The sequence below is a fragment of the Cygnus olor genome, chromosome 6 (assembly GCF_009769625.2).
Source record: "Cygnus olor isolate bCygOlo1 chromosome 6, bCygOlo1.pri.v2, whole genome shotgun sequence".
NCBI lineage: Eukaryota > Metazoa > Chordata > Aves > Anseriformes > Anatidae > Cygnus > Cygnus olor.
This window is the reverse complement of record NC_049174.1, coordinates 29060218-29084778: the sequence shown is the minus strand read 5'-3', so window position 1 is coordinate 29084778 and position 24561 is coordinate 29060218. Positions and strand designations below refer to the sequence as shown.

Here is a 24561-nt window from a genome sequence, read left to right as displayed (position 1 = left end):
TGTGGGGCCGGGCACTGACTGTGACAGTATCATAATCAGTGTATTTAGAAAAAAAAGTCCCACGTTTTCTAAAATTATTCTCAAAACAGCGTGCGAAGCAATAATATGAATATAGCTACAAAAGAGTAAATCTCACACAAACACATTAAAAACCTTGTACCAGAACACTGACCCTACAAAGGCAAGCACTTCCTTTTCATATTGAATGGTATCTGGAATAAAAAATAATAATAATAAAAAAAAAAATCACACCACCTTCCGACAGCAGCATGCTTTAGAAATACTGGTGGTTATTGAGAGATTCTCTCTGCAAAGCACTTTGCATACAAAGAAACAGAGAAGCTTGGCAATGTGACAAACATTTTATGTGAAACCTGTAGACAGAAAAACAGCCAGCAACTCCAAGAGAAAGCTGTCCATGGTCTTCCTGAATGTCTCTAAAGAGATTTCAGATTAATCCGAGGAAATCAGGTCTGCCTACTACTATTATTATTATTATTCCTAATGTATCTTAGTCCCTAGGAGTAATCACCACAGACTAAAAGCCCCATGGGCTAGCGATTAGACAATCTCCCACCTCAGATGCTTTCCAACAGGGAGAGCTTGCAGTCTAATGTAAGGCAGATGCACGTACACACACAAAGAACAGACAAACAAGGATTAATCAACTCTCTTAACAATGGCTTTTCACAAACCAACAGGAAAGCATTTTTCAAGGCATCACAGAGAACAAACATTTTATGCCAGGTTTGGGAAGTAAAACGCCCAGCCCTGACGGATGGCACAGAATATTGACACAAAACCCTTTACAGTCATCCCTGAATCCTAGCACTGACACAAAAGCTGAATCCTGGGCTTTGGTCCAAGCTCTCAAAGCTAGAGCAGTAATTGCAAACATTACCCAAAGAAACTTAATTTGGGCATGAACTAGGAAACTTTTTTTTTTTTTTTTCCAAATGCTTTTCAGGAAGGTTGAAGCGCCTGGCTCAGGTACAGCATTCTGTTCCCTTATAAAATCTGAATAAAACTAAGGTAAATGTGAACCTGTAACCACAAAACTCCATCTGTGATCTGCTCATGCATTAGCTCTCAATCTGGCATAAATGGGGTCTTACAACCACCTCGATAAAATATACAAACAATAAAACCAAACATTCCCCCTTTACACCTCCATACTGCCAAACTTCTTCAGATATATTTCCAACATTCGAAGGAAAATTGGCTAATCATTTCTGAGGCAAATTTTAATCCCCATTTCCTTTTCCTTTGCAAGTCTGCAAAGTGCTCCCTTATAGGTAATTATCAGATTTGATTAATGAACTCCATCTGGGGACACTGGGGCTTTGTTAGCCTGGATTAAGACTTGAAGATCTTTGCTTGTAAATGCTTGCCAAAAGATGCTTGTGATTAATTGGCTATTTCCATTTTACAGAATGCCAGTCTCTGGGCATAAATAACAAATACGTGAAGTCTCCAAGGTCTCAGCATGCAGGGTGATCAACCATAATCTCGTCTGCTACAAAGTGAGCCAGACCTCAGTCCCAGTGAGGTTCTCGCCCATGTCTATACTTTCTCTTTTTTGGTTACTTTTCTTCTTGCAAAAAGCAGCCTGGATAAAATGAGCGCACTCTCAGGAAGCAGCAACAAGGAGTCTGTCTTGTGTTTAACTTCACTCAATGATGTTACAAGACAGTAAGGAAAACGGCTTCCCCGTTTTGCTACAAGAAGGATTGTATTATCCAGAGAGCTGCAGCTGGGTCCCAGCTGCTTATGACAGCTCTGCACAAACATGAACGAGTTCAACATAAAAGCAGAAAGATGACTTCGCCTTTCTCCCTCTTGGAGCCATTGCCTACAGAGTAAAACTTTGGACAAACGCCTGGTAGAAAGGGCAATACTGTAGCCTTCTAGAAACTAGCCCAATAGTTTTATTGGAATACATACGTGAACCAGAACTTTCCATGGAAGAATTAACTTTGCAGTTATTACCTATGTCTCTCCTGGCTTCATAGGTGGAAGTGAGCACTAACAGGAATTAAGAACTGAATTTCCTAAGGACATAAAGGAAGGAGTGCAAGGACACTGATACTGATCAGCTTTGTATTTATACCAGTACTAGTTGGAAACAATCTGAAACGTGAAGCATACAGGAAATTGACACACAAAGCAAAGCAGAGCATCAAAACATCTGTCAGCATCTTCCTGCGTTGGGGCTTCATGAATAGTACGAGGTATGCACAGTTGTATTCCCCTCAAGAGGTCTTTCCAAACGCTTGCAGGCACAAGCCAGATCTGTGCTGCAGACCAACACTAGTATTTATGATGGCTGATTAGTGATTGCTGATGGTCCTCCTCAGAGATGCAAACCTGAGGCACACAGTTTGCTTAGTTGCTTCTGTGGGAAGCACCTGCAGGGAAAAGATCTCAAACAAGAATGCATTGATTTGGTGTATCCTGCCAAGTACATTCTAGCTTAGGGGCTCTCGGACTGTGGCAGGTGGAAGAATCACTGCTGATGTACAAACTACCTGAGGAGCACACCCAGAACTCCCAGTCCCACACCACCACAGGGGAGACAGGAGACACTTCAGAAATGGCTCCACAAATCCTCCTGCACAGAGCTGAGAGGCTCTGAGACCCCACATTCATAGTTCCTCTTCCAAAAGATAACATCACTGTGCCTTTTCCTCCTCACTGCCCCCTGAAAGAGTTCTGAATTTACAGCCTCTTCTTTCCCTCTAACCAGTCCCTTTCTCTTTCCTGGACTTCTCAGTTAATGCAGTTTCTGAGCACAGTAAAAGCTTCCACTGGATGTAGTACACCAGCAGAGGCCTTATTAAGTGCCGTAGAGAGGGAAAGTGTGAAATCACAAGCTAGCTCTGTTTACAACCCATTTTTCCCACACGTTTGCTTTTCACACTACCATGGACTCACATTGAGAACAACAGTCTTCTGTAACATGCATGTACCATTCTGCAGAATTGCTGCCCATCCAGCAGTTCTTCCACCTGATGTTATTCCCAATGAATAGAACAGCACATTTTTCCTAACAAGTTGTGTTTCATTTTTCTTTTAGAGCACTTATGAAACCTATGAAGATATTTTTTTTAGTTCTAATCTCTGCCACCATGTTTGTTATCCCTCTCAGTTTAGCATCATTGTCCAATATCAGATACCCTCTCCCCATCCTTTTTAAAAGTAGTTGTTAAATTTGTGATCTCACCCACCCCTCTTTTCGAGGAAAATCACTACTAGCAGTGAGATGGCTTTAGGCTGTTTTATATTTACCTTGAATGAAACTCACTTGGCTCAGCTGATCTGAGAACACCTCCGCTATTTAAGTACCACTTACTCTTTTCCTGTTGAATCCCTTTTTGCTACTGGTGTTGACTGTGTTGCTGCCTGATTGCAGCTGGTTTTTGTAAATAGACAGTCTTCTACAGCTGTCAATTATTTAATTAGCTCAAGTGGCAGAAGCCTATGCTGTGGATCCCAAGGTTTCAGCCCAACTAATGACCCATGTCAGGAAGAGATGATATAAAGGAATTTCAGCTGCTTAGCTTTGATTGCTTTAATGCCTTTTTCTTTAACGAGTAAGGAGAACTTTAAGATTATGAAGCCTAGCTCTAAAAAGTGAGAAAATCTAACATTAAAATTTCTCGTGTAACTTTAACCTAATGCTTTGTGTTTGTATATTGTGATACTGGTTTGACTACAAGAGCAGGTACTTCATTGTCCTATAATACCATAGCCTTGTTCAATAAATGTTTATGTTCTGTGCTGTGCACTAAAAAGTCCTAGCACTTGCCTCATTTGTTAGAGAAATTAGAAGACATAGTAGGAAAGAGGAAACTCTTATGATTGTGGTAGCTGAAAGACATTTGAAGAAAGAAATTCTCTGATTTCCTTCAACAGGTTGCCAGTGTTCTGATTTACAAATTGCTGGCACCCCTGTTTCTTGCCAGTAAGCACTGGTTACGTGAGTCGCATTTTCTTAGTTCTCAGTTTGAGATATCAGTCAGATCTGGGAACATGCTGGGCGCTCACGGATGTTCACAAAAAGAGCTTTATTTTCAACACAGAAAATGCCTTATTATGCTAAAATTCTGAAAAAAATCAGCTGCATTCTGAAAAATTAGCTCAAAGGGGCACTGAGAGTTCAAAGACACTTATGTCTTTTAAAATCCATGTGCCTTTGTTGCCACATACAACTTCATTGGGATTTATGTCACATGCTATTGCCAAAAAAACCCTACTGGTATTTATGTGAAGCATTGGGATGTCACAGAGGCATGTATTAGCAGGAGATTGCTTTGCATGATCTGCAATAAAAGGGGTTTGACCACACTTTGAAGTATGAGGGCTAAACAAGATGCTGGATTGGATTCTAATTAAATGCTTTCACATGCCCCACCATACAAATCTGGCAAAATGTGAGTCGGAGAAGGCATAGCATGAACTCCCATGAGCGAAGATTGCTTCAGAACACATACGTGTAAGGAACGGGGGGGGGGGGGGGGGGGGATTAATTTTGTATCGATATCATTAAAATTGTCAAGATGTAACTTCTTGGTATCTGCCATTGTACCTTCACGATGTACAAATTTCTTTTGGATGTGTTTATACGGCAGAAGGAAACATTGCTTTTCCCTCTGTTTTTCAGTTCAGCCACTGGAGGGCAACATGAGCTCAGTCACCCAGGCAGATGAAGCACTACAGCCTGGAGAACTCGGCAGCACTCACCCAGCAAGAACCACCAACGTCAGAAAAGGAATTTCTGCATAAAGGTATGACAAAAACCAGACGATAAACATATATATATATATTTAAATGTTTATACATCTACATTTCACTCTTTTTTTTGGAAACTCAATTAAAAAATTTCTTTCTACACCTAAATCTGTTAATCTTAGGTTTAGGATGTTTTCATGAGTTCTAAATCGCTGGATTAGCCGAAGTATTTCTAAAGGACACTATGCAAGGCCCCCTCAGCCTGGTATCACAAGAAGTGAAATATTTCGCACTGCTAAGTAACTGAAAACCTGACACGTTTCTACTCTTGAAATAACTCTGGCAGACTTTTCTGGATTAGTTGTTGCAGCATGTGATTTCTTTGTTACATTTTGGAAGACTATCAGAAATGTAGGACTGATTTTCTTTAAAAGGAATAGAAACAGTTTGGTTAGAAATACAGAAGAGAAATAGTTTGGAGCCCAGAGCACCTGGGTTCCTGGAGAGGACCTGAAATTTCATGTCAGATACTCTTGTGTTGGGAAAAGAAAAAAAAAAAAAAGTATAAGAGGGAGTGTTTGGAAAAAAAAATCACAAAGTCAGCCTAAAGTCAGCCTTTTAGGAAAAGGTAATAAGTACAGGGTGGATACCAATAAAAAGAAATGGCACCTTAGAAAGCAGGAGAAAACACTGGCTGCTGTATAGGGTGTAGCAAAACAATGTTTTGCCCAGGAATCTTGTATTGGCTACTACTGGGCTATCTCAGAAGCCAAATCTCATCTTGTTCTCCCCATGCTCTTGGTTTCACAGTCTTTCTCAGCTCTCTCATGCTATAAGTTTTTGTTTGTTGTCATCACCAATCCAGCGGTGTTTTTGGTGTTTCTGGAAAGCACTTTCCTGCAGGGACATTGTTCCGGACAAAATAGCTAAGGTAACTCACTGTGTGACAGATTTGCTCTGTGGATGGAGAAGCGTAAGCCTTTAGTACCCTCCCTGTTCCCCAGAAGCCCCCCCACCAGCAACACGCATGTATGCACACACACATGCTCTAGCTAACTGTAATTTAATCCTCGTAGCACAGGGATTTGTTCCCTATCCATTCAGCTGGCTTGTGTGAGGGGACAGGGAGCATTCAGCTGCTACACAAGGCTCTTTCCAAGCTTGGAGAGAGAGGATTCCTTTTTAAATCCCCATTTGTTTATCTGCACCTGGAAGCAGATTGAAGTCAGACTGAAAGGATGGAAGTCTGGAGCTTTAAAGAAATAATTTTTAAAAATGGAGCATTGTGGTCATGGAGGACATGATGTCACGTTTCAAAACTTTTAATTCTTGTGAGTTTCAAGTTTGTGCTTTTCTGGAGGGGCAGAGCAGCAGCGTGAAGAAGGGAGCTGCTGCCTGATAGGAAGGAAGGAAGACTTATTTTTTTTACGTACATGAATTGATGCTAGCCCAGGACACTAGCAGATATGTGACAGTGTCAGATGGACAGGCAGGGAAAGAGTCATTTCACGTTTTCCCTGCCAGTTGTTTTTTGCAGGAATTCCTTGGAGGGAGATAAGTTGCCAGGATGACAACTGTTGAATTCGTTGTTGTTGTTGTCTGGTTTGGTTGCTGTGTTTTTGTTTGCTTGTTTGTTTTGTACTAGACAAAACAGATGTTCAATTTTTTTAATAATTTCCTATTGAAATAAGTGGCAAATCTAACCATCAGAAGAGGCTTGATTTTAAAGTGGAAATGGAGCCTCGGAACAATCCTGCTGTAATCACAAGGCTGTGCAAAGTCGCAACCACCAAATGAACTCTTGTATTGGAGACTGTTTCAATATTCGTTTTCAGTAATCGCATTGCAGAGGAGTCAGCCTTATTATTTGCTTTCAGTCTCTAACCTTAGCTCTGCTGACACATTCTTGGTGAGAGCAGAGATGGCATTTAGTAATGGCCCTACACGTGCCCTGGGATGATGCTGCTTACTCTATTTCACTTTCTTTTCTGCTCACTTCTTAAGTCACAGGGGAGCTCATATGAATAAATTAATGAAGGTTAAAATGACTTGTGTTTATTAATTCTGTGTGCAACTCTTGTATGGTTAAAACATTAAGGAAAATCTCCATTATGATGGAAGGATATTCCAGTAATTGCCTGTAATTACAGGGGCAGGTCACTACAAATACAGTTAAATGCATCGTAGTGACAGACAGTAGAAGCTGACGCTTCCATGGTTCAGGACAAGTCTTACATTTTAGAAAGACTGAATAAATGCCATGTTCTCCCTCAGCCAACTGACCCGGGAGCTGTTGGATTCATGCCCAGCAATGACACTATAAAAGCCGTTCAGTTTACGTACAGTATTTGCGGTTGTTAGGATCGCTACTGCAGGTGATTCAAATAACCAGGCTGGAATAAATTAAGGCACATTTGTGTTCTGTCACAAGGAGCAGATTTGCTGTTATTTTATAGTAGAAATAAATGAGTCACTTACCTTATCGCTGTAGGAGCAGAAAGATTTTGGCATATATATGAAGACAGTCAAAGGCACCTTTAAATATATTGGTTTTAATATACCTTACTGATGGAGGAACTTGTAATAAACCAAGCCCTGAGGGAACATGTTGCCTAGGAGGTGGGTTTTTTTCCTATTTGTTGAAGAGAAAGTGTTATCAAATTCAGTATTTGTCTTTTTTTTTTTTTTTTTTTTTTTTTTTTTTTTTTTTTTTAATCTGGGAAGGTGAATTTCTGGCTGAAAGAGATGGTTGGAAGAAGGATCCCTAAGACAGGGAGATCAATTTAGGGCAGAAACTTTTTATCTTACAAGGCTCCAGGTCAAATTCATCCCTGGCATACCTAATTCCAATGGATGCAAACCACAGCAGGTGCTCTGTTTTGGGGGGAAGGTTTTATGTCTTAGCTCACTAAAAGCAAGGGCATTTTTTAACACAAGGACAAACACGTTGTTGGCCTGACTCAGATGTTCTCTTTATTTTAATGCATTCTGACAGACTTCAGCCACCAGGTGATGACAAGAAATTAGGGAGGCTAAAAGTTACTGGAACTGGGGGTTTAATGACCAAGGGGGATCCATGAGAGACCCTCAAGCCTTGTCTCTCTGGGCTGCCTGTGTAAATGCACTTACACTTGACCCATTTACATGAAAGGGTGATTTGGGGGCTTTTTGAACCGTATGGCAAATTACTCTGTTACCAAACACACAACCACAAGTTCTCCCTCATCATTAAGTGGCTGCCTATTGGAAGAGCGAGCACGTTTTATTGCTAAAGACAAGCAAGCCTTCATCTACGTGACGCCCCTTCTAGTTCACCAAATTAATTGGAAGGTTGCCTTTCAAGTGAATTGTATCCCTTTTTTGGGTAAAGGCATTTATTTGGAAAAGGTCTGAATTTGTTTCAGCCTCTCACTTTTTTGTGAGTTTTCATTTCAATACAGGGAATAAATTTGGATGGACTAATCAACTTCAGAGATGAACCTGCATTAAACTAACCTTCTGTACATTGACACATCTTTAGAAAGAAGCAGGAAGGGCACTGGTCCTACAGGCAATTCACTGCCTGGAACAGAAAAGGCTTACATAAATTTTGAGTGAAATTGTGCCCGTCACAGGGCACTGTGCATCCTCATTTCCTCTCTTTAGTGGTACTGTAGTTGCATGCTTTGGTGTGCAAGAGCAGTTTGGGGTGGCTTTTTTTAACTACTGGTTGCAGCTTCAAAAAGATATCCAGATATTAAAAGATATTTAACGTAAAGTTAAATGTACTTCCTATTTTGGTGTGGAAGCATGTCTTTGGCTACAGGTCTTTGGGGCTAAAGTCAGATACCCAGTAAGTGAAATTAAATCAAAAACTAATCATTTTTGTGTGCTATGAAGTAAAAACAAAACAGAGCCCAGAGATAAGACCGTTCTGGATAGGCACAGGTTAATAAGAGGTAAAACAGAACCATTTCAGATACACTTTAAGCTGCGTCTCCAAAGATAATGACTTGAAATCAATTATCAGCATAGAACGACAGTGCCTACCCCATGGCACTGTTTTTCTCACGAAGTCAAGCAGAAGCATGAGTGCACTCTTCTAAGCCACGTACATCTTTATTCTCCACCCAGGCCAGCAAGGATGGGGAAAAAATGCAATTAAAAATAACAATCAGCAAACACACACTATCTGTACTTAAAAAAAACATTCAGACTACAGCAGCCAGAAACACACTCAACAATCAAGTAACTGGTATTCCCTGCAGTTTGGCAGTGGCATGTAAGCAGAAATTATTTGAGTTTCTGAAAGCAAAGGTAGAACAAGACAAAAGCTTGTGCTTTCTTCTATTACAACAAGTGATTATGATTATATATTTTGCAGCAGGCAAAGAGCTCCAAGAGATAACAGGCAAGAGAGAAAGCTATCCAGAGTTGTTTTGAGAAAAGTCTCAATAAAACTTTTAAAAATAGCACCAGAATTAACCCCAAGCTTAAAGTAGCCCCCATCAAAATCAGTGGCAGAACACCCTGATTTCATCACGAACAGGCAAGCTTGGTTGAATATGTAATAAAGTAGAAAGCACATGATGGATTGTTCCAGCTTATCCCCCAAAAGGTGGACTCCAAGTGCTTTCGCTATACCCAGAAGCACAGCTGCCATGGCAGAGGGCGGGCAATACACCTCCTCTGATGCTCCTTTGTGTTCACGTAGCAGCAAGAGGCACAGATTTGGTTTTGTCTCGGTTCTGGCAGGCTGTTTGCATGCCTGAAAGCAATCCTGCAGCTCAGCAGACATTTCACATAGCTGCGCTCTGTAACTAGCTAGTACTTATCATTCAAACCCTCTGTAAGCTGAAGGCTCTTTGTGCTACTGACCCCAGCCTTTCGTTTAGCCTTGAACAGCTGCTGTTTGGCAGTGACAGCTGAACTCTCACCCTCTGAACTTTCTCCCAGTGAACTGGTCCCAGTGGCACAGGTCATCTTTGAACCCCACTGAATTACTTCCTGTTGCCTCACGGGCTGGGGACCTTTTTTTTTTTTTTTTCTTTTTGCTGGAAGTTGGCCATTGCCTTTAGAGACCCCATCAGTAAAAACTGATAGTTGTGCATAAGGAAGCAGCAAATGCAGCCTGGCTGTACCTGAGCACAGGGACACCTGTGCTTTGTCGGTAAACTGTGGGGCCAAGCCAGCTCTTTCTATTTGGCTCACACACTGCTCACACTGGTAATTCTCAAGCCAGTGCTAAGAGGCTTCTTTGGCTGGACATCTCAGAAGGGGATGGACCAAGGATGCAGCAGGAACTTCACTTATTTCTCAGTGTCAGGCCCAGAGCATCCAATGGACTTCTTCATCCATCGCAGGCTCCCAAATGTCCTAATCGGGATGGCCATTTAGTGTAGCCTTGAGATCGTCCTTGAAACGCAATATGAAACATTAGCTCCTGTGAAATCCAGTTTCTAAATGCTTCTCTTTGAGACCCTAAAACCAGAGCAGCTCCCCTTCTGTCAGGGAGGCAGGGGAATGAAACCCCAATACAGACATTAGGGCATACTATGAACTAGCTACCTACACGCATGCAAATGGTGGGCCCTTCTGGGCTGGGGCTGAGCCAGACTTTCTAGCAGCACCAGCTGAACCAGAGCACTCAGGAAATTAGTGATGTTGCAGACGTTTGTAACTCAGTCCCCATTACAGTCCTTTAAACCTCTCCTTCACTTTCTTTGTGCCCTCCTTAGGCTGAGACCTCAACAACCACGTTCCAATCCAGACAAAAAACTTTTCTGCTTGTGATTTTTTTAAAAAGACAATTAAAATTTCTCTGGCCTATGGTGGCCACCTCAGCCTGGCCTGGGAGTCCACTAAGATGCCACGCAAAGCCCCAAAAGGAGGGAAGTCAGTTACGAAAATGAGACATGGTGGGAAGGGGATGTACAATCTGTCGCTCTTCCATGCTCTTCCTGCTCCTCCTGCAGGAGGCAGGGGGTGGTGGAGCAGATTTCTGGAGCGGAGGCACTGATGCGCTTTGCACTGGTGCTAAGAGGTTCAGGCTCAAGGACGCCCCATTCTGCATGGGATGGTTCAGCATCTCCTCCGTAACAGCAACTGGAAAGCTGGAATGACCACTTCAGTGAGACTTTCCCATCTCAAGCATCTTCAACGCCACCTTCCTAAACTGAGGTGCCACCAGACCACACATACATTGCGGTGACGCCCGAAATGATCGCCCTGCCTCACAGCAGGCGTTTCTTCCCAGCACTGCAACTGTTTGCGCTTCGCACTCCCAGCCGTTCTCTTGCATAAGACTCCTGTAGCCCATTCCCTCGTAGGAGTGCAGCCAGCAAGAGATCGAAGGTCTCAAGGACGTGCGTGCACCTACAGTCACCTGGTGATGTGCAGCGCCTACGCGCGGCTTTGCTGAGCAAGTCACGTGTGGGATGCGTCTCAGGTCAGCACAGATCTGCCTTTGTCAGAGGCTGTGCTGTCCTCTTCCACTGGAAGGCCGGGCACAACTACTGGGGTGCACTGGTTTTTCAAACTGACAGTTTCTCGGCAGTTAGCACACCTGAAAGGTTTTTTGCATTTTTTTTGGAAGAACTGAAAAAGGATCCTTTCTAGGACAACTGCAGGAACATCACAAATCTCGCAATTTATCCTTCCCTTATGAATGAGTTTCCGACCTCCTGAAGTTCATCCCCTGCATATAGACTTTTTTTCGCTGGGTTGACAGGTCTCTGTTATGACCTATTCCCAAAAAGTGAAGTCTAACTTTACAGAAGTAGTCTTTTCAGCATATACCTCTGTCACCTGCAAAACAGCCTGAGCCCCACAGACCTGGGTTTTCTCGCTATTCCCCAAAGTTGTAACTAGCTAAAACAGATGACAAATCACTGGAGAGCCATGCACCTCCCCACAAACACCACGTGAAGCTAGCGCACTTGCATTCTGTGACATTTAAAGAGTACTCCCAGCCTGATATTTTATTTGTGTTTATATATATATATATATATATAAAATCAGTGTCTTATTTTCTAGGTGAAAACCACTCACGTATGACCAAAATAGTCAGTCAGGACAAAGGCTCAGACTGCTGAAGTCTCAACACCCTGCGCAGAGCTCTTGCCAGAGAGACTACCTGAGATATTATCAGAATCTAGCAGCTCAACAATGCTGTACGGAGAACAATCTTCCAAACCCAGCTTGCTGCAGAGCCAGCCACAGAAGCCCTTCTCCATATCCCTGACAGCATGCCACCAGTCCCCAAAGGACCATGATACCTGGGTCACAGCCGAGTACAGGCCTAGGGAAAAAGACACAACCATGATTATAATTGGGTAGAAGATGATCAAAAAGGGGCAGAAGGTGATTTTGTGCCAGAAGGTCCTCTCTTCGTTGTATACCAAGAAAATGTTGTACCATGTAATGGTTCCATAGTAGAATGAAACCACAAAGGACACCACAAAAATAACGGGGAGGCAGATGATGGTCCAGAGGACGATGTGGGGTCCCCTGTCGAGCCCAACATCACATTTCTTTTTCTTCTCAAGTACGTCTTCTTTAGGAGGTTCCTTTGACTTCGTCAGTTCCTGCAGCTCTTTGTCTGTTAGTGTGACATGGATGTCCACCATCTGACCCTTCTTCTTTCCTCTGGTGATTGTTCCAGTCAAGGTGACGTATCGGCTGTCTAAAGGCATGTTCCAGACACCTACGAACACAGATAAACTCATCCACATTAGATTTCTTTTTCTTTGTGGAGTATTTTATGTAAATCCCCAAAGACCCTGAAATGAATTAGTGCAGATGGAGTAACAGTTAAATAAAAAGAAGATGGAATGCAAGAAGCAATGCAGTATAAAGACAATTATTGCAGAAGAAAATGAAAGATAAGCCAATGAGATGACAGAAATCACAAGGGAGAAGACTCCAACATCTGCACTGGGGACAATATATGAAGGAAAAGTGCTGCAGGAACATATGGGAAAGAGACAAGACAGAGCAACTGACTAAAAAACAGTAAGCATATTTTCCCTGCTACCCTCAGAGATTTATTCCTGAACAGCATGGACACTCGGCATAAATGTGCTAAATATGAGTAAGGCTCTAGTACTGGAATAAGCACATGCACCCATGGAGGTATACTTGAATAGTTGTTACTCCACTTTATATTTACACTGTATCTCAATCCAATTTAATTTTTAAATCTTTAGAAAATCACAAAGTCTCATATTCACTAAGTCTCATGTAATTACATTTGCATTTTAAGGGATCAAGAAAGGCACCCAACAGGAAAGTGTTGGGATGTGTGTTCAAATCACAAACACTTTGGCTTCCAGGTGACATTGGTTTAGGACGGTCCCTGCAGTGGCACTGGGCATAAACTCGTCTGTGGGGCAAAAATATGCTTCCTTCTGGACTTAATTCCAACTCATGAAGGAACTCCAAGGAATCTGTCATGCTCTTAAAGGGAGCAGTTTGAAGTGGTCCACACAAACAGGAAGGCAGCAGAGAAGCGTGAGGGTTGAGGTTAGGATCACGGGGAATCCAGGGTGGCTGAAGGACCAGGAGTGGGCATTCGCATTAAACCCTTCAGAGCCCACAGCGCCGACTCATGGGAGGATTAGCCATGGGACCAGCCTCACACACTTCTTCCCTACGAGGGCAGCCAGGACAAACATCAGAAGTGAAAGTGGCTCTGAGATGCCCTACGATGACCTTGCCAAATAATCAGTCTTAAAGAGGAAGCTGTGCTGAGATTATGCAAGCAGAAGGCAAACAGCAAATGCTAGATAATGAGTAAAGCTCCCTAGCACAGGTAGAGCCCCTAAATCCATCTGCTGCCATCCTTTCACTTAACAGGCAGCTGTTTTAGGCACAGATGGGGGCTTGACCACAGCATCACTGGCGTAAAGTATGCTCAGCACTTTGGATCGTCCCTAACCAGGGCATACATTCAAAACCAAGAGCAGGGCAACGACTAACATCTGCAAAGAACTGCAGGAGACACCCCAAGTCAGGCTGTAGCGCTTCTTGTTTCAGCGCATTTTCATTTATGAACTCAAACTCTCCTTGCCTGCGGTCCTGGCCATGACTGGTCCCACAGTCACTTCCAGCTGAGCTCAACCCACACTGACATCAAGAAGGGTGGCCCTGCCATTGCCTCCCCTCTCCCTGGCCCTGCATTCCTGCTTGGGGTCTGCACCGCACGGGACCCACAGAGCGAGGAAGGGGACCCTGTGTTTCTGTGCCTGTGGCTCCCACCATCAGCCTCTGTAACCTACCTCAATAAATCTTGTGAATCCAAGCAGAGGCGTAAAAAGCACGAATTTCCCCAAATGCAGGTATTCCTAATCTGCATTTCTAAAATGGCAGCAAGAGCCCCAACCTCTTTCCTGAATCTGTCGTGGCTGTCAGTGACACCAAGGTTTATGGAAAGTGGATGTTCCCAGGGATACATACCGTCTGTCGTGGACTGACCCAGAAACTTTGAGCCTTCCTCAGAGTTCCTCTCCCCTCCTTCTTCATCTGCCTGCTCCTCTTCCACCTTATTCTCGTTCTCCGACCGATACACTATTACTGACTCGGGACGGGACTCTTTCTTCTTCTTTTTCCTCCGGTCCGTAGTGGCCTCCCCATCAAAAGTGACCGTGGTTGCCACCGCCTTCCTTGCAGAGCTGTGGCGAGGGCTGTGGGTCCCGGACTTGCTCTCTTTCTGCACCGTCTCCTCCATCCCACTGCTGCTCTCGAGCACCTCACTTGGCATCTTGTAGGGCTTGTTTCCAGGCTAACAGCTCCTGCACTTAGAAGCCATTGATTAGACAGTGGTCCCAGGGATGCTTTGTTCTGGTAAAATGTCCCACTGCTGACATCCAAAGTGTGCGCTCCATTCCCAGCCTGAAATGAGAGGGAAGGCAGAAAAAGTCTGCTTCATACCAAGCAGAAAAAAATGACACAACTTTTCTTTAAAGGGTTACTTCCAACTTGTTTAAATGTCATCTGAAGATCTGATCCTCATTACTGTCTTGAACATCAATTTTATTACATGGGTGCATGTTTTCTAATATCGCATAATCCTGATTCTTAGGTTCCAATTTTAAATATTAAAAAAATAAAAAGCTATTTGAAGAGGAAAGCGTTTATAACGTTTGTAAGAAGAGATTAAACAAGCACAGCTTATTGCGTGACTTTAACATTCCTCTGCAATGCTGGAAGCAAGCAGAAGACAATGGTTTTGCCTGACATGAAAAAGAAATACTGAAATCACAGACAAAAATCAGGTTGAATAATTTAAAGGACTGGCCTAGCTTAGAGACAGCTGCAGCAGACACATCCTACGTTATGATAGCTCTGTTGGTGCCAGCCTCTCGAGCTTTGAGTGTCTTCTGATTTACTGCCCATTGCAAGGATATTACCAAGAGTAATCAAATGATGTCAAAATGAATGATATTTCAAACCCTACCAATTTAGCACTGTGCACTTCTGTCAGACCTTAAAATATAACGCATACAGAAGATTTAAAGGAAAATTGCTATTAAGATGACTTCACTGGGGAGGGATTTTGAAACCACAGCAAAGCCTTCTTACTGTGCAGGGAAAAAAACAACAAATTTTCATAAATATTTTTAACAGACATAAGGGCTCGGTTTCTGCTCATTCAAGCAAAACTACCACTAATACCAAGTGACAGAGTTATCTATGGGAATGCTGCCTAAGTACACACCACGTGATCAACGCATCAAGGCAGCCAAGTCCTGCTCCTTGAACCTGCAAGACACGGGATTAATGGTTCTCAGATTTCGTAACATTTACAAACCCAACTGCCAAATATTCATGAAGTATTTAGGTACACATCTGAGTACAAGAAATAACATTTTAACAACTCTGAAGAGCATGTTGAATGTTTACGTATGTAAAAGAATGCACGTGACCAATGATTAAATTTCTACCTATTATCTGAGTCATGTCTTTAAGAGGAAACTAAGAAACGTAGTTATCATAACGCATAGCCCAATAAACGCTGGGGAAATTGTTTTACTTGAACAGTGAAAAATGTCGAGCATTTTTAGATTTGGTAGTACGGTCCCCATCTTCCCACAGTCATAAGGTTTTGCTGCTTTGTTTTGAAATTTCTTGCAGAACTTTAGTTCAACTGTTTATGCCTCGCACACACGCACGGATACACACAACTGCTAACTGTATCACTTTAATCTTAAGACTATGGCCAGTTGGCTTTGTGTGGTTTTAAAAAACTCAACAATTCAGATTATTTTTTGCATTACAGAAAATAAATCTTCCCTGGTGAGCAGAAGACACATGAAAAGGAATTCAAAAATCATTCAGCACATCCCAGAAGTCAGACTGCTGCTAAATCACTGGGCACAGGAATCTTTTGGCCAGCTCTGCAACATGGCTGGAGACAGACTGTTTGGACTGCCATCTGAGCTCACACCTACCATGCAAAAAACGTATGCCTAGATTTAAAGACATGCTGGAAAACAGCTCTGTAAAATACTAAATTTACTGCAAATACTGTCCCTTCACTGCATCAGCCATAAAACTCCACGAAATCCTAAAATCACCTGATTAAGCCTAGCGAGCCCCTGAGACAGCAGCAAGATTCCCCTGCTGCAAATGGGGTAAAAAAAGAAGACTCGGAGTCACTGAGAAGCTGAAAGCATCACTGTTGGGATGACCTACTAAAAGTCTGGACACATGGAAGTTAATTTGGGATTAGATTTCCAAAATTCCTGGCTGTAGTTGTAGGCTCAGCCCGTACTGCCTTGAAAAGGGGACAACTTGCCAGTAATATTTAAAAATAACCCAAAGCTAAAAGCAAAGATTTGTGGTTGGGTTTTCTTTCTTTTTTTTTTTTAGAAGTTTATCTAGCTGTGACCTTCATTAACTCACAGCAGATGATAACCTAATGTCAGTTCTTGGTGTAATGTCAAAGCCTAAAGGACTACGTCAGTTTTGGCCAGGCAATGAGGAGCAACGTGATGCTATTTTTCAATTTGGCATAGATATGATTGCTACTGGAAATCTGTGTCCAGTTCTTGTGCTCACCAGTCAGGCAAGATGCTGCATACTGATCAGATCTGTATGATCCCTACATCAGAAACAAAACATGGTGAAGAAGATCCCTCTAATCCAGCAGAGGAGGATGGAGCAAGATAAAAAGCGGACATAAAAATACAGAGCAGACGTTAGGTAGGTGTTTTAACAAAGTGTAGGTGTCCCTCGACGTACATCTCTGGGGGCTGCGGAGAATTGTACCGTCACTGGCAACTTCCAAATCTGGACTGGGTATCTTGGTTACTGGTACTTGACCAGAAGAGGTGTTAATGTAGGGAAGTCCTTTAACTTGTATTAAAAGATCACAAAGATCCTTCCTGATCTTAAGCTTTCACAGTAGATGTTTTCTCTTTTCTCCTGGTCCTGACCCTTTGAAGACAACACCTTGAAACACCACCATCAGCCCCACATCCCTCAGGGCTGCTGCTGAATCAAACAGGTTCAAACCCCAGCCCATTTTTGTTGAGAACATTTTCTGTAGTTTTGAACAAAAACTGGTAGTCTCTTGCAGAAATCACAGTAGTGGACACAAAGCATGTTCTTTCTCTGGCCTTTCTTTATGTCCGGTAGGTACGAGGCCGGCCCGCAGCACACCACAGCCACCCACAGCACCAACTCTTTCAGCCGCACGCTGAGATCTCGACCCCTTAAAAGCCTTGCTGTGGGGCTGAAGCATGACAATTGCCATGCAGCTGATGTGAGTGATGACCGTCTCCACGTGGGAGCGCAGAGGGAGACCGGAATCTCATAACTGTCCGTGTGAGAAAAGGAAAAGAAATGGTGAAATTTTAGAGATAGCAGGGAGCAGTTTATTAGCCAAACAATTGGATATTAATCTCTGTGTGAACACAGATGGAAAGCCCTGGGGAGGCAGCTCTGCAAAAACACTCTGTAGAAGAATTTTTAGAAGCACAGTCTTCTGTTACTATGCAGGAAAGCTACTGCTGCTTACGCTTCCCATGACAGCGTTAGTCTTTGACACACAAAACAGGAGCCTAAGAGCTTGGTCTTGCACCATGTAGGTCAAAGGAAGTTTTTCCATCAGCTTTCAGGGATTGCTGCTGCTGCTGCTAACAGAGGAGAAATTATCCGGTTTGAACGCAGACAGGAAGGAAGTGCCTCCCCGCAAGCTAATAAAATCCTTGATCTCAAATCCCTGCTACTGCACAAATAACCTTTTTACGACTGCTCTGAGGAGACATGAGAGGAAAAAATGTAGACTGTAAGCAGTGAGGAGCATCAACTTTTATTTTTATAGTCACATAACATGTACAACACGCAACAAGAACTGGCACTGTGTCTTCACTCCCATCACGCGGGGGTTAGCTGCAGGAACAAAAAACAACCGGTACTTTAGAAGAACGGTGAGTTACCACAGGATGGGGAAGAGATCAGGGAAAATTTACCCCAGACATCCAGCTTGAGAGAGAGCTCCCCAGCCACAGGTCCTCCTTCTCCTGCGTCATTCACTCCATAGCCTCCCCAGTCCCAATCCCCAACCTCGCCTCTGATTTTGTGCATGCATCTGTGTTGCTTAGGTGCATGTTAGCCAGAGGATTAGTTCCAATCCCTAGTATTTTTAAAGGGCTTATCTGCTGTCAGATTGTACGTATGAAAAATAGATGGTATCGGAGGCATCCAGCTGTTGGGACAGATCTGTCTGTCACCAATCAATGTTATGACAAAATGCATTGGTCCAATGCAGGATGTACAGCCCCAGACCCTACAACAACAGGTGGCAAGACCTATATAAGAAAGCACATTTAATTCAGACCTTATGCCGGGAGAGGGCCGAACAGTAGGACTTACCTCAATGATTTGACATGATCTTTCACATATGCATCCTCACCGTACCCTGCTGAAAGAGGGAACAACACCTGTCTCCATTTCACAGTGAAATAGCTCAAATTAGATTACAGTTCCGTGAATCTAGCAAATACCCAGGCTGTGATGAATGATCTGTTAGAAGGCAAGGTGGGAACAGCTCCTCCCTACCAGTGCTAGTGTCTGTGCAGCCTGCGGTGAACTTGACAGGGGGATTTATCTCACTGAAAATAAGCCTTTTGCATTTTAAAAGAAAATAAAATGTTACTTTCAGCCAGATTAATTCCCTCATCAAGTTCACCATGCAGCCACCCCTAGAGGAAGAAATGTTCAAGGAAGGGGAGGGAAAAAAACCCTTACAGCAGCAGCCCATAATAGCAAGCTGCTTTAAGTGTCTGTGCAATGATAGCAGAAGCACAAAGAAAAACACCTGCCTGTGGCCTGCCAGCAAAATACGAGAAAGCGAGCAACAAAGCTCATAGATCACACCTATCTTTCCCTCCCTGTTCAATCCACAAGCTTCAAAGCACTTTTATTTCTTGAGGAAAGAGAGAGAGACAAGAAAAAAGGCCATGCTCTGAGTATGCATCCAAGCAGGAGCAGACCCCAAGCGGGATTGCCAAAAGCACCGAGTACCAGAGCAGAGAGGGCGACACAGGAAGGTGACCCCTTCTACCAAAAACTTCATGGGTTTGCTAACGGAGCTCCCCACCCCTTGCCTGACCATCAGGATGTGGGGATGCCAAAAGCTGAAGCTAAAAGCAAAGGGAAGAATACAGTGTCTGCAGGCAGGCACAGCCAGACCCAATTTTGCCTTGTCCCAATTTATAACTGGCAAATGCAGTCATTTATTTAGGGCTGTCGGCACGCAGTGCTAGTGCTGCCCGACGCTGAGGCTACCGAGAAGCTTCTGGACCAACGCAGGTGGTGACAAGAGCCTGGCCAGCACGGGACGGCCTGCACTGAAGCTGCAATTCAGCACGGAGAGAATGCCTTGGGCTCGGATTGAGGGCTCGCCAGCTCCACTGCCAAGCTGCGTGGCTCAGGAGCACTGCTCTCCCTGCAGTCCTTCATCCTCCGTGTGAGGCACCCAAACGCCTGCTGATGGTATTCAACAGATACAGCCAAAATAAAAATAAAAGTAGTGAAGAGGAGCTTTCCAAGGTATCACTAAATTGGTTCTCGATGACATTTTCAAAGACTTTTTTTAAAAGTCAAGGGCATTTCACAGAATGTCTGTTTTATGAATCAGATCTTTTTTTTTTCCTCTGCTGTTCCGTAACTTTTCCAAATGTCAGGGAATGATAAGTGCTGTGTAGATCAGTATTACTGAAGTCTGAGAAATGGCACACAAGAACAGCTGTGCATTTTTATTTTATACTAAACAAATTACTCAATCAATTTTTTGCATACTAATTTATTCACAATTCCCAAACACTGCTGGTCTACCTTTTATTTAGAGCTAAAGCCCGAAGTGCTGTCTCTGCCTTGTCTCCACATTCTTTGTCCAGACTGCTAAGAGAATGAGAAATGAAGACAAAGCACGACTTGAAGGATGGTTTGAAATCCTCAAAGCAATTCAAGTGGATTCCAAATCAGGCTTGAATAAACTTAACAGAAATGCTTAAATTTTTAGGAAAAAAATCCTGATGATAAAGCAAAGATGTGTTCTCTCTCTTTTCCCCTATTCCACCCCTCACTTCTGCATTTGCCCAAAGTGGGTCATCCTGCACCTTGAACCAGCAGGTGCCTATTGCAATTCCTGCCCATCTACCAGGACCCTGCTGGATTACACGGTGCCGTAGGAGCTGCAGAACCCAGTCGGTCACACCAACGTGAGCGCAGCATCCTGCCTCCACAGCAACGCCCTCAGCCTGGGACCTGGCATCGCATCTGTTTTTATTTCAGTAAAAGAGTAAACGTTATTTCAGTAAAAGAGTAAATGTTATTTCAGTAAAAGAATCACAAGATCTCCATTTCCCTTCTTTAGGAACTCATGCAGCACTCTTGCCAGGATGTTTTAATGTGTGTTGGACTCCCGCCTGACCTTTACAATAACTAAAAACTAGGATCCTGCGTTAGCACCTCAGGCTCTTTTTCCATCCCTTCCCACTCAGAAGATCCCTGACTGTGTCTTGGTCCCCTCTCCCTCCTGGCCCTGCTCTCTGCTGCAAGAAGATCAAGCATGCCAGTGCCTCATTCAGAGAAAACAAGGAGACCCCAAAGAGCAAAACCTGCAATTAGAGAGCAACGAGTTGCAGCCACGCAGCGCAATGGAAAACGCAGTCAATTCTAAATCCAGTATGGGAAGAAGGTATCTGAAAAATCCTGACACAAAACTACATCTTGGAGTTCTTATTTGGGTAAGATATTCAGGGGCTTCAGATCAGAGCTTTCTCTAACACCTGGCTGCAGCCCAGGAGTTGCTGAAGAGCCAAACTGTACAGAGCGAGAACTGGAAGGTCCCCCGGGAGTGATTCAGGATTGCTTAATGCATTGCACAGTAAATATAATCTAAGATACTTAGACAGTATCTCTTGCAGCAGGAATTAGTTGGCTCAGGGGACTCTCAATTGGATAAAACTGCAGATACAGATCCGTGATGCCAGGGTATTAAGGACGCAGCACTTTCAATTGCAGACAAGGAAATGCTCCAGTCTCATTAATACAGTGTCAGTGGGGTGCGTGATTATTTAGAACATGTACCTGTGTACCGGTGTCAAACTCATACTGATACCCTACATCTTCTCTGACTACAGACTCTACTTTGAGTATGGTGCCTGTCTTCAGTATCTCCTCTTTTTTTTTTAGTCACTGGAATGAAATTCCTACAGATAAGGATGAAAGCTAGTGAAATCCTGATTATCTCCTACTTAGACTGACGTACCTCGAGATATCCCTGCGAGCAAAGGATCTGCCCAGTGGGGAAGTCCCTGAAGAGATGAATTGGCCAGGGAACCTGACCATCAGATGGGGCTGACCAGGAAGGCAGAAGTCATGAAATAGAAAGGCTCTCATGTACCAGTCAGAGGTGATGAAAGGAAAACCAGCCACAGCAGAGAATGCACAGACAGGAGGTGAAAGTGGCAGAGCAGAGGAGGCCTTTGGTGTAATCCCATGGGAGAGTCCAGAGAGGTATGGGAACAGAAGCTCATGCCATTTTTCGTTAAGTTATGGCTCCACCCTCATATTTCTAGTAATAATCATAGGGATTAAAAAGGATTGTTGTTATACTTTGTGCAATTTGGTATTCCAGGAGAAGAAAGCTATAAACCTGGAGCATTCATGGGAGTGGGGCCTGGGAAAGCAGCAGCAGCCAGAGCTGCAGGTTGATTTTCCTCGAGGCTAACTAGCAGAAACCCTCCATCATAAATCATCTTTGACCTTAAGGTTTCATTTGTAGCGCTAGGATGCTTTTCATTAAATCTCCTCTGCTTTCACCTCCCTGTGGGACTGCTGGTCCCAGGGACACCTCTCCTGGCGTTTGGATCCCACAGAGGTTTCTCTCCCGTTTGGAGCCATCTGTCTCTCTACTCAGTTCAGTATTTAACAACTCTGAGACTTTCCCCCTTGCCAACATGGATTACAAGATATGGGGGGACATAAACAGGGTGAATGCACAACCCTCCCCAAAGGACAGCAGGCTGTAAGGAATATTAAAGCAGTAAATATTGCTGCCAGGACTTCTAAAGCATGGCAGAGAGCTGGACTGGCAGATGTCATCAGCTGAATAGCTGAGCCATAGGCTGGCAAAGCACAAAATCTGTCTTTGACAAAAGTAGCCTTTTCTGAAAATGCAGAGTTTCCCATTCATCTCAACAAATCAAACTAGTTCATTCAAAGCTGAGACACAATCTGGGAGCTGAAAAAAAAAAACAGAGAGCTAGTTTTTTCCTAGTCAATCTATAAATACAAAAGTAGATGCTAAAGAATGAAGTGCTAATTGCACAACTCTGAAGGGCTGACAACCGGAAAAAAAAAAAAAACACAAAAAAAACCAACGACTACTGATGCATTCTTTTTTCTAAATGTGTCATTTTGAATTTTGAATGGTTAATGTTTTTAGGTGATAGATACATCAAGGAAACAAAATTAAGCAGGTTTTAGCAACAAAAAAATAAATGTGAAGACTGAGGCTTTAAATGCAGATTTATTTTCATCCAAATGCAAGCTGACACATACTGCAAGGCAAAAAATAATAATAAAATTAAGAATTTTCTGTCTAATCAGATACTACTTCCTAATACATATCCAAACATTAAATTTATAGAATAACGTAAAGGAATAGCCTTCTGCTTACTGACTTTACTGCTATGGTTGCATGTAGTGACAGACCAACATGTTTTAATGCTACCAACAAAAGAAAATGAACATTCCTTTGTGAATAAGAAAGTACAAGTGTAAGAGAAGATTAAAATTGATTCCAGTTAATAAGATTTTCTTCTTTTCAGCTTAAATCATTCTGAATCTAAAACACAGGAGTAAAATCGATTCACACAAAGATACACTCAATCCTTGTTTCAAAGACAACCCCACAACACTGACTAGAAGGCACTGCCTTGCTGAAAATATCTGTGAAAATTGGTTATCTCGGCTCAGTTCTTTGTGGATGGGTTTTGTAGCAGGAGGGGCTACCCTCCATTCAGGCCAAGGGATGGATGTCTCCTTTCCTTGCCTCCTTACTCTCCGATCTTTATGCCTTTCCCCTTTATCCTCCCGCCCATCACTCACACAACCTCACCGAATGTGTTAAGCCTCTTATTTATGGCTATTGAGAAATTCCAAAAGCTTGCAGAAAACAAGAAACTTATCTCAATAGGGAAGAAAAAAAATCATCTGATAGGGCTCTCCAGGAAATCTAACAAGCAAAAAACACAAACAGAGAGGCCAGACCGATTTTCCTGGGCGGCCTGTGGCTCAGCCGGGATGGTGGGCAGGTTAGAACAGGAAGATCTAGTTCACTAGCAGAGTGCTTCTCCCTGGGATTAATTAAAGATCTCTCTGATGCAGCCTGCCTAAAATATGTAGGGCAGCCAGAGATAACTCATGGGGATCTGTGGAGTCTCATGATGATTAAAAGTGGGGAAAGTATTTCTTGCGGCGTCAGCCACAGCATTTCACGTCTTGCCTCCAGTAAGTAACGCAGTGCTTTAAAAAATCAAAGCGCTCTGCCGACGTTAATCCATCTGGAAGGCGACTTTGTCTAATGGTTGCCTCACGGGTCTAAGTCACCGCACAGAAGTCTGTTTCTGCCTTGTCCCCCTTTGCTGAATGAGCCTGGACACATGTGAACTTCTCCGTGCCTCCCCTTCCCCACACTACAGGGAGGGAACAGAGCTTCCTTTGACACACACTGAGCTTCAGGATGAGGATGCTATCTTACAATCTTCTTTGATTCAAAGTGTTAAAACTTAGAACATGCGTTGGGAAAGGTAAATAACTCCAACTAACAAAGGAGAAAGCTAAAACGGACACAGGGATTCTCCCACTTGGCTGATACGCATCCTTTTTCCCCCTCACTCTTCTCCCCTTAGCCATCTCCCCTAAGGCAGTAACGGCAGTACCAGACGCAGAGAGATGCTCACGAACACCCCTTCCATTGCAGAGGACAGAGGAGATGCTGGGGAAGATCCTCACGGCGCTCACACTCCTCACCCCCCGCCGAGCTCACCGAGGGCGATCCCAAGCGCGGATCCACCTCCGAGGCCCCTCAGCTCAAGATGGCTCTGTTAGGGACGCGCCCCTGGAAAATGGTGTCCCCTCCGCCACCCGCCCCAGCTCCCCGCGGGCAAACCCGCGGCCTCCTTACCTGCCGGCTCCGCCCGCGGGGCCCCGCTGCCGCTCCGTGCGGCCAGGGGGAGCTCCTCGGGGCCCCGGGAGAGCCGCTGCCCGCCGCCCTTCCCCGCCGCTCAGCCCCGGTCCCGGGGCGCGGCATGGGGCGGAGCGGTGGCGGCGGCC

At 43.7% G+C, this 24561-nt stretch overlaps 2 protein-coding genes and 1 long non-coding RNA gene across 6 annotated transcripts in view; 1 reads left to right on the top strand and 2 right to left on the bottom strand.

The window, feature by feature from the left end:
• XRCC5 (X-ray repair cross complementing 5) overlaps positions 1-3047 on the bottom strand; it is a 49486-nt gene extending 46439 nt beyond the window's left edge. Inside the window, exon 1 of one of the 2 annotated variants that reach the window (XM_040561876.1) lies at positions 2935-3047. In XM_040561876.1, coding sequence (XP_040417810.1) covers positions 2935-2961 — 27 coding nt within the window. In that variant the 5' untranslated portion in view covers positions 2962-3047. Of the gene's footprint in view, positions 1-1044; positions 1169-2934 lie in introns of those variants that run through there. The other variant, XM_040561875.1, reaches the window with a different exon arrangement.
• Positions 183-11872, top strand: LOC121072359. Of its 3 annotated transcripts, none has more exons than XR_005821149.1 (3): positions 183-2231; positions 4664-4787; positions 11746-11872. It is a non-coding gene; the product is annotated as an uncharacterized LOC121072359 (long non-coding RNA). The 3 variants fall into 3 exon arrangements; XR_005821150.1 differs by lacking the exon at positions 183-2231 and adding an exon at positions 3580-3633; XR_005821148.1 differs by lacking the exon at positions 183-2231 and adding an exon at positions 3607-3724.
• TMEM169 (transmembrane protein 169) lies at positions 8804-24559 on the bottom strand. Its single transcript, XM_040561878.1, has 3 exons — positions 24413-24559; positions 14167-14601; positions 8804-12415 (listed from the first exon to the last, which is right to left on the bottom strand). The coding sequence occupies exons 2-3, from the start codon at positions 14468-14470 to the stop codon at positions 11793-11795; spliced, it is 927 nt and encodes a 308-aa protein (XP_040417812.1). The 5' UTR covers positions 14471-14601; positions 24413-24559; the 3' UTR covers positions 8804-11792.
• Between the last annotated feature and the right edge of the window lie 2 nt (positions 24560-24561).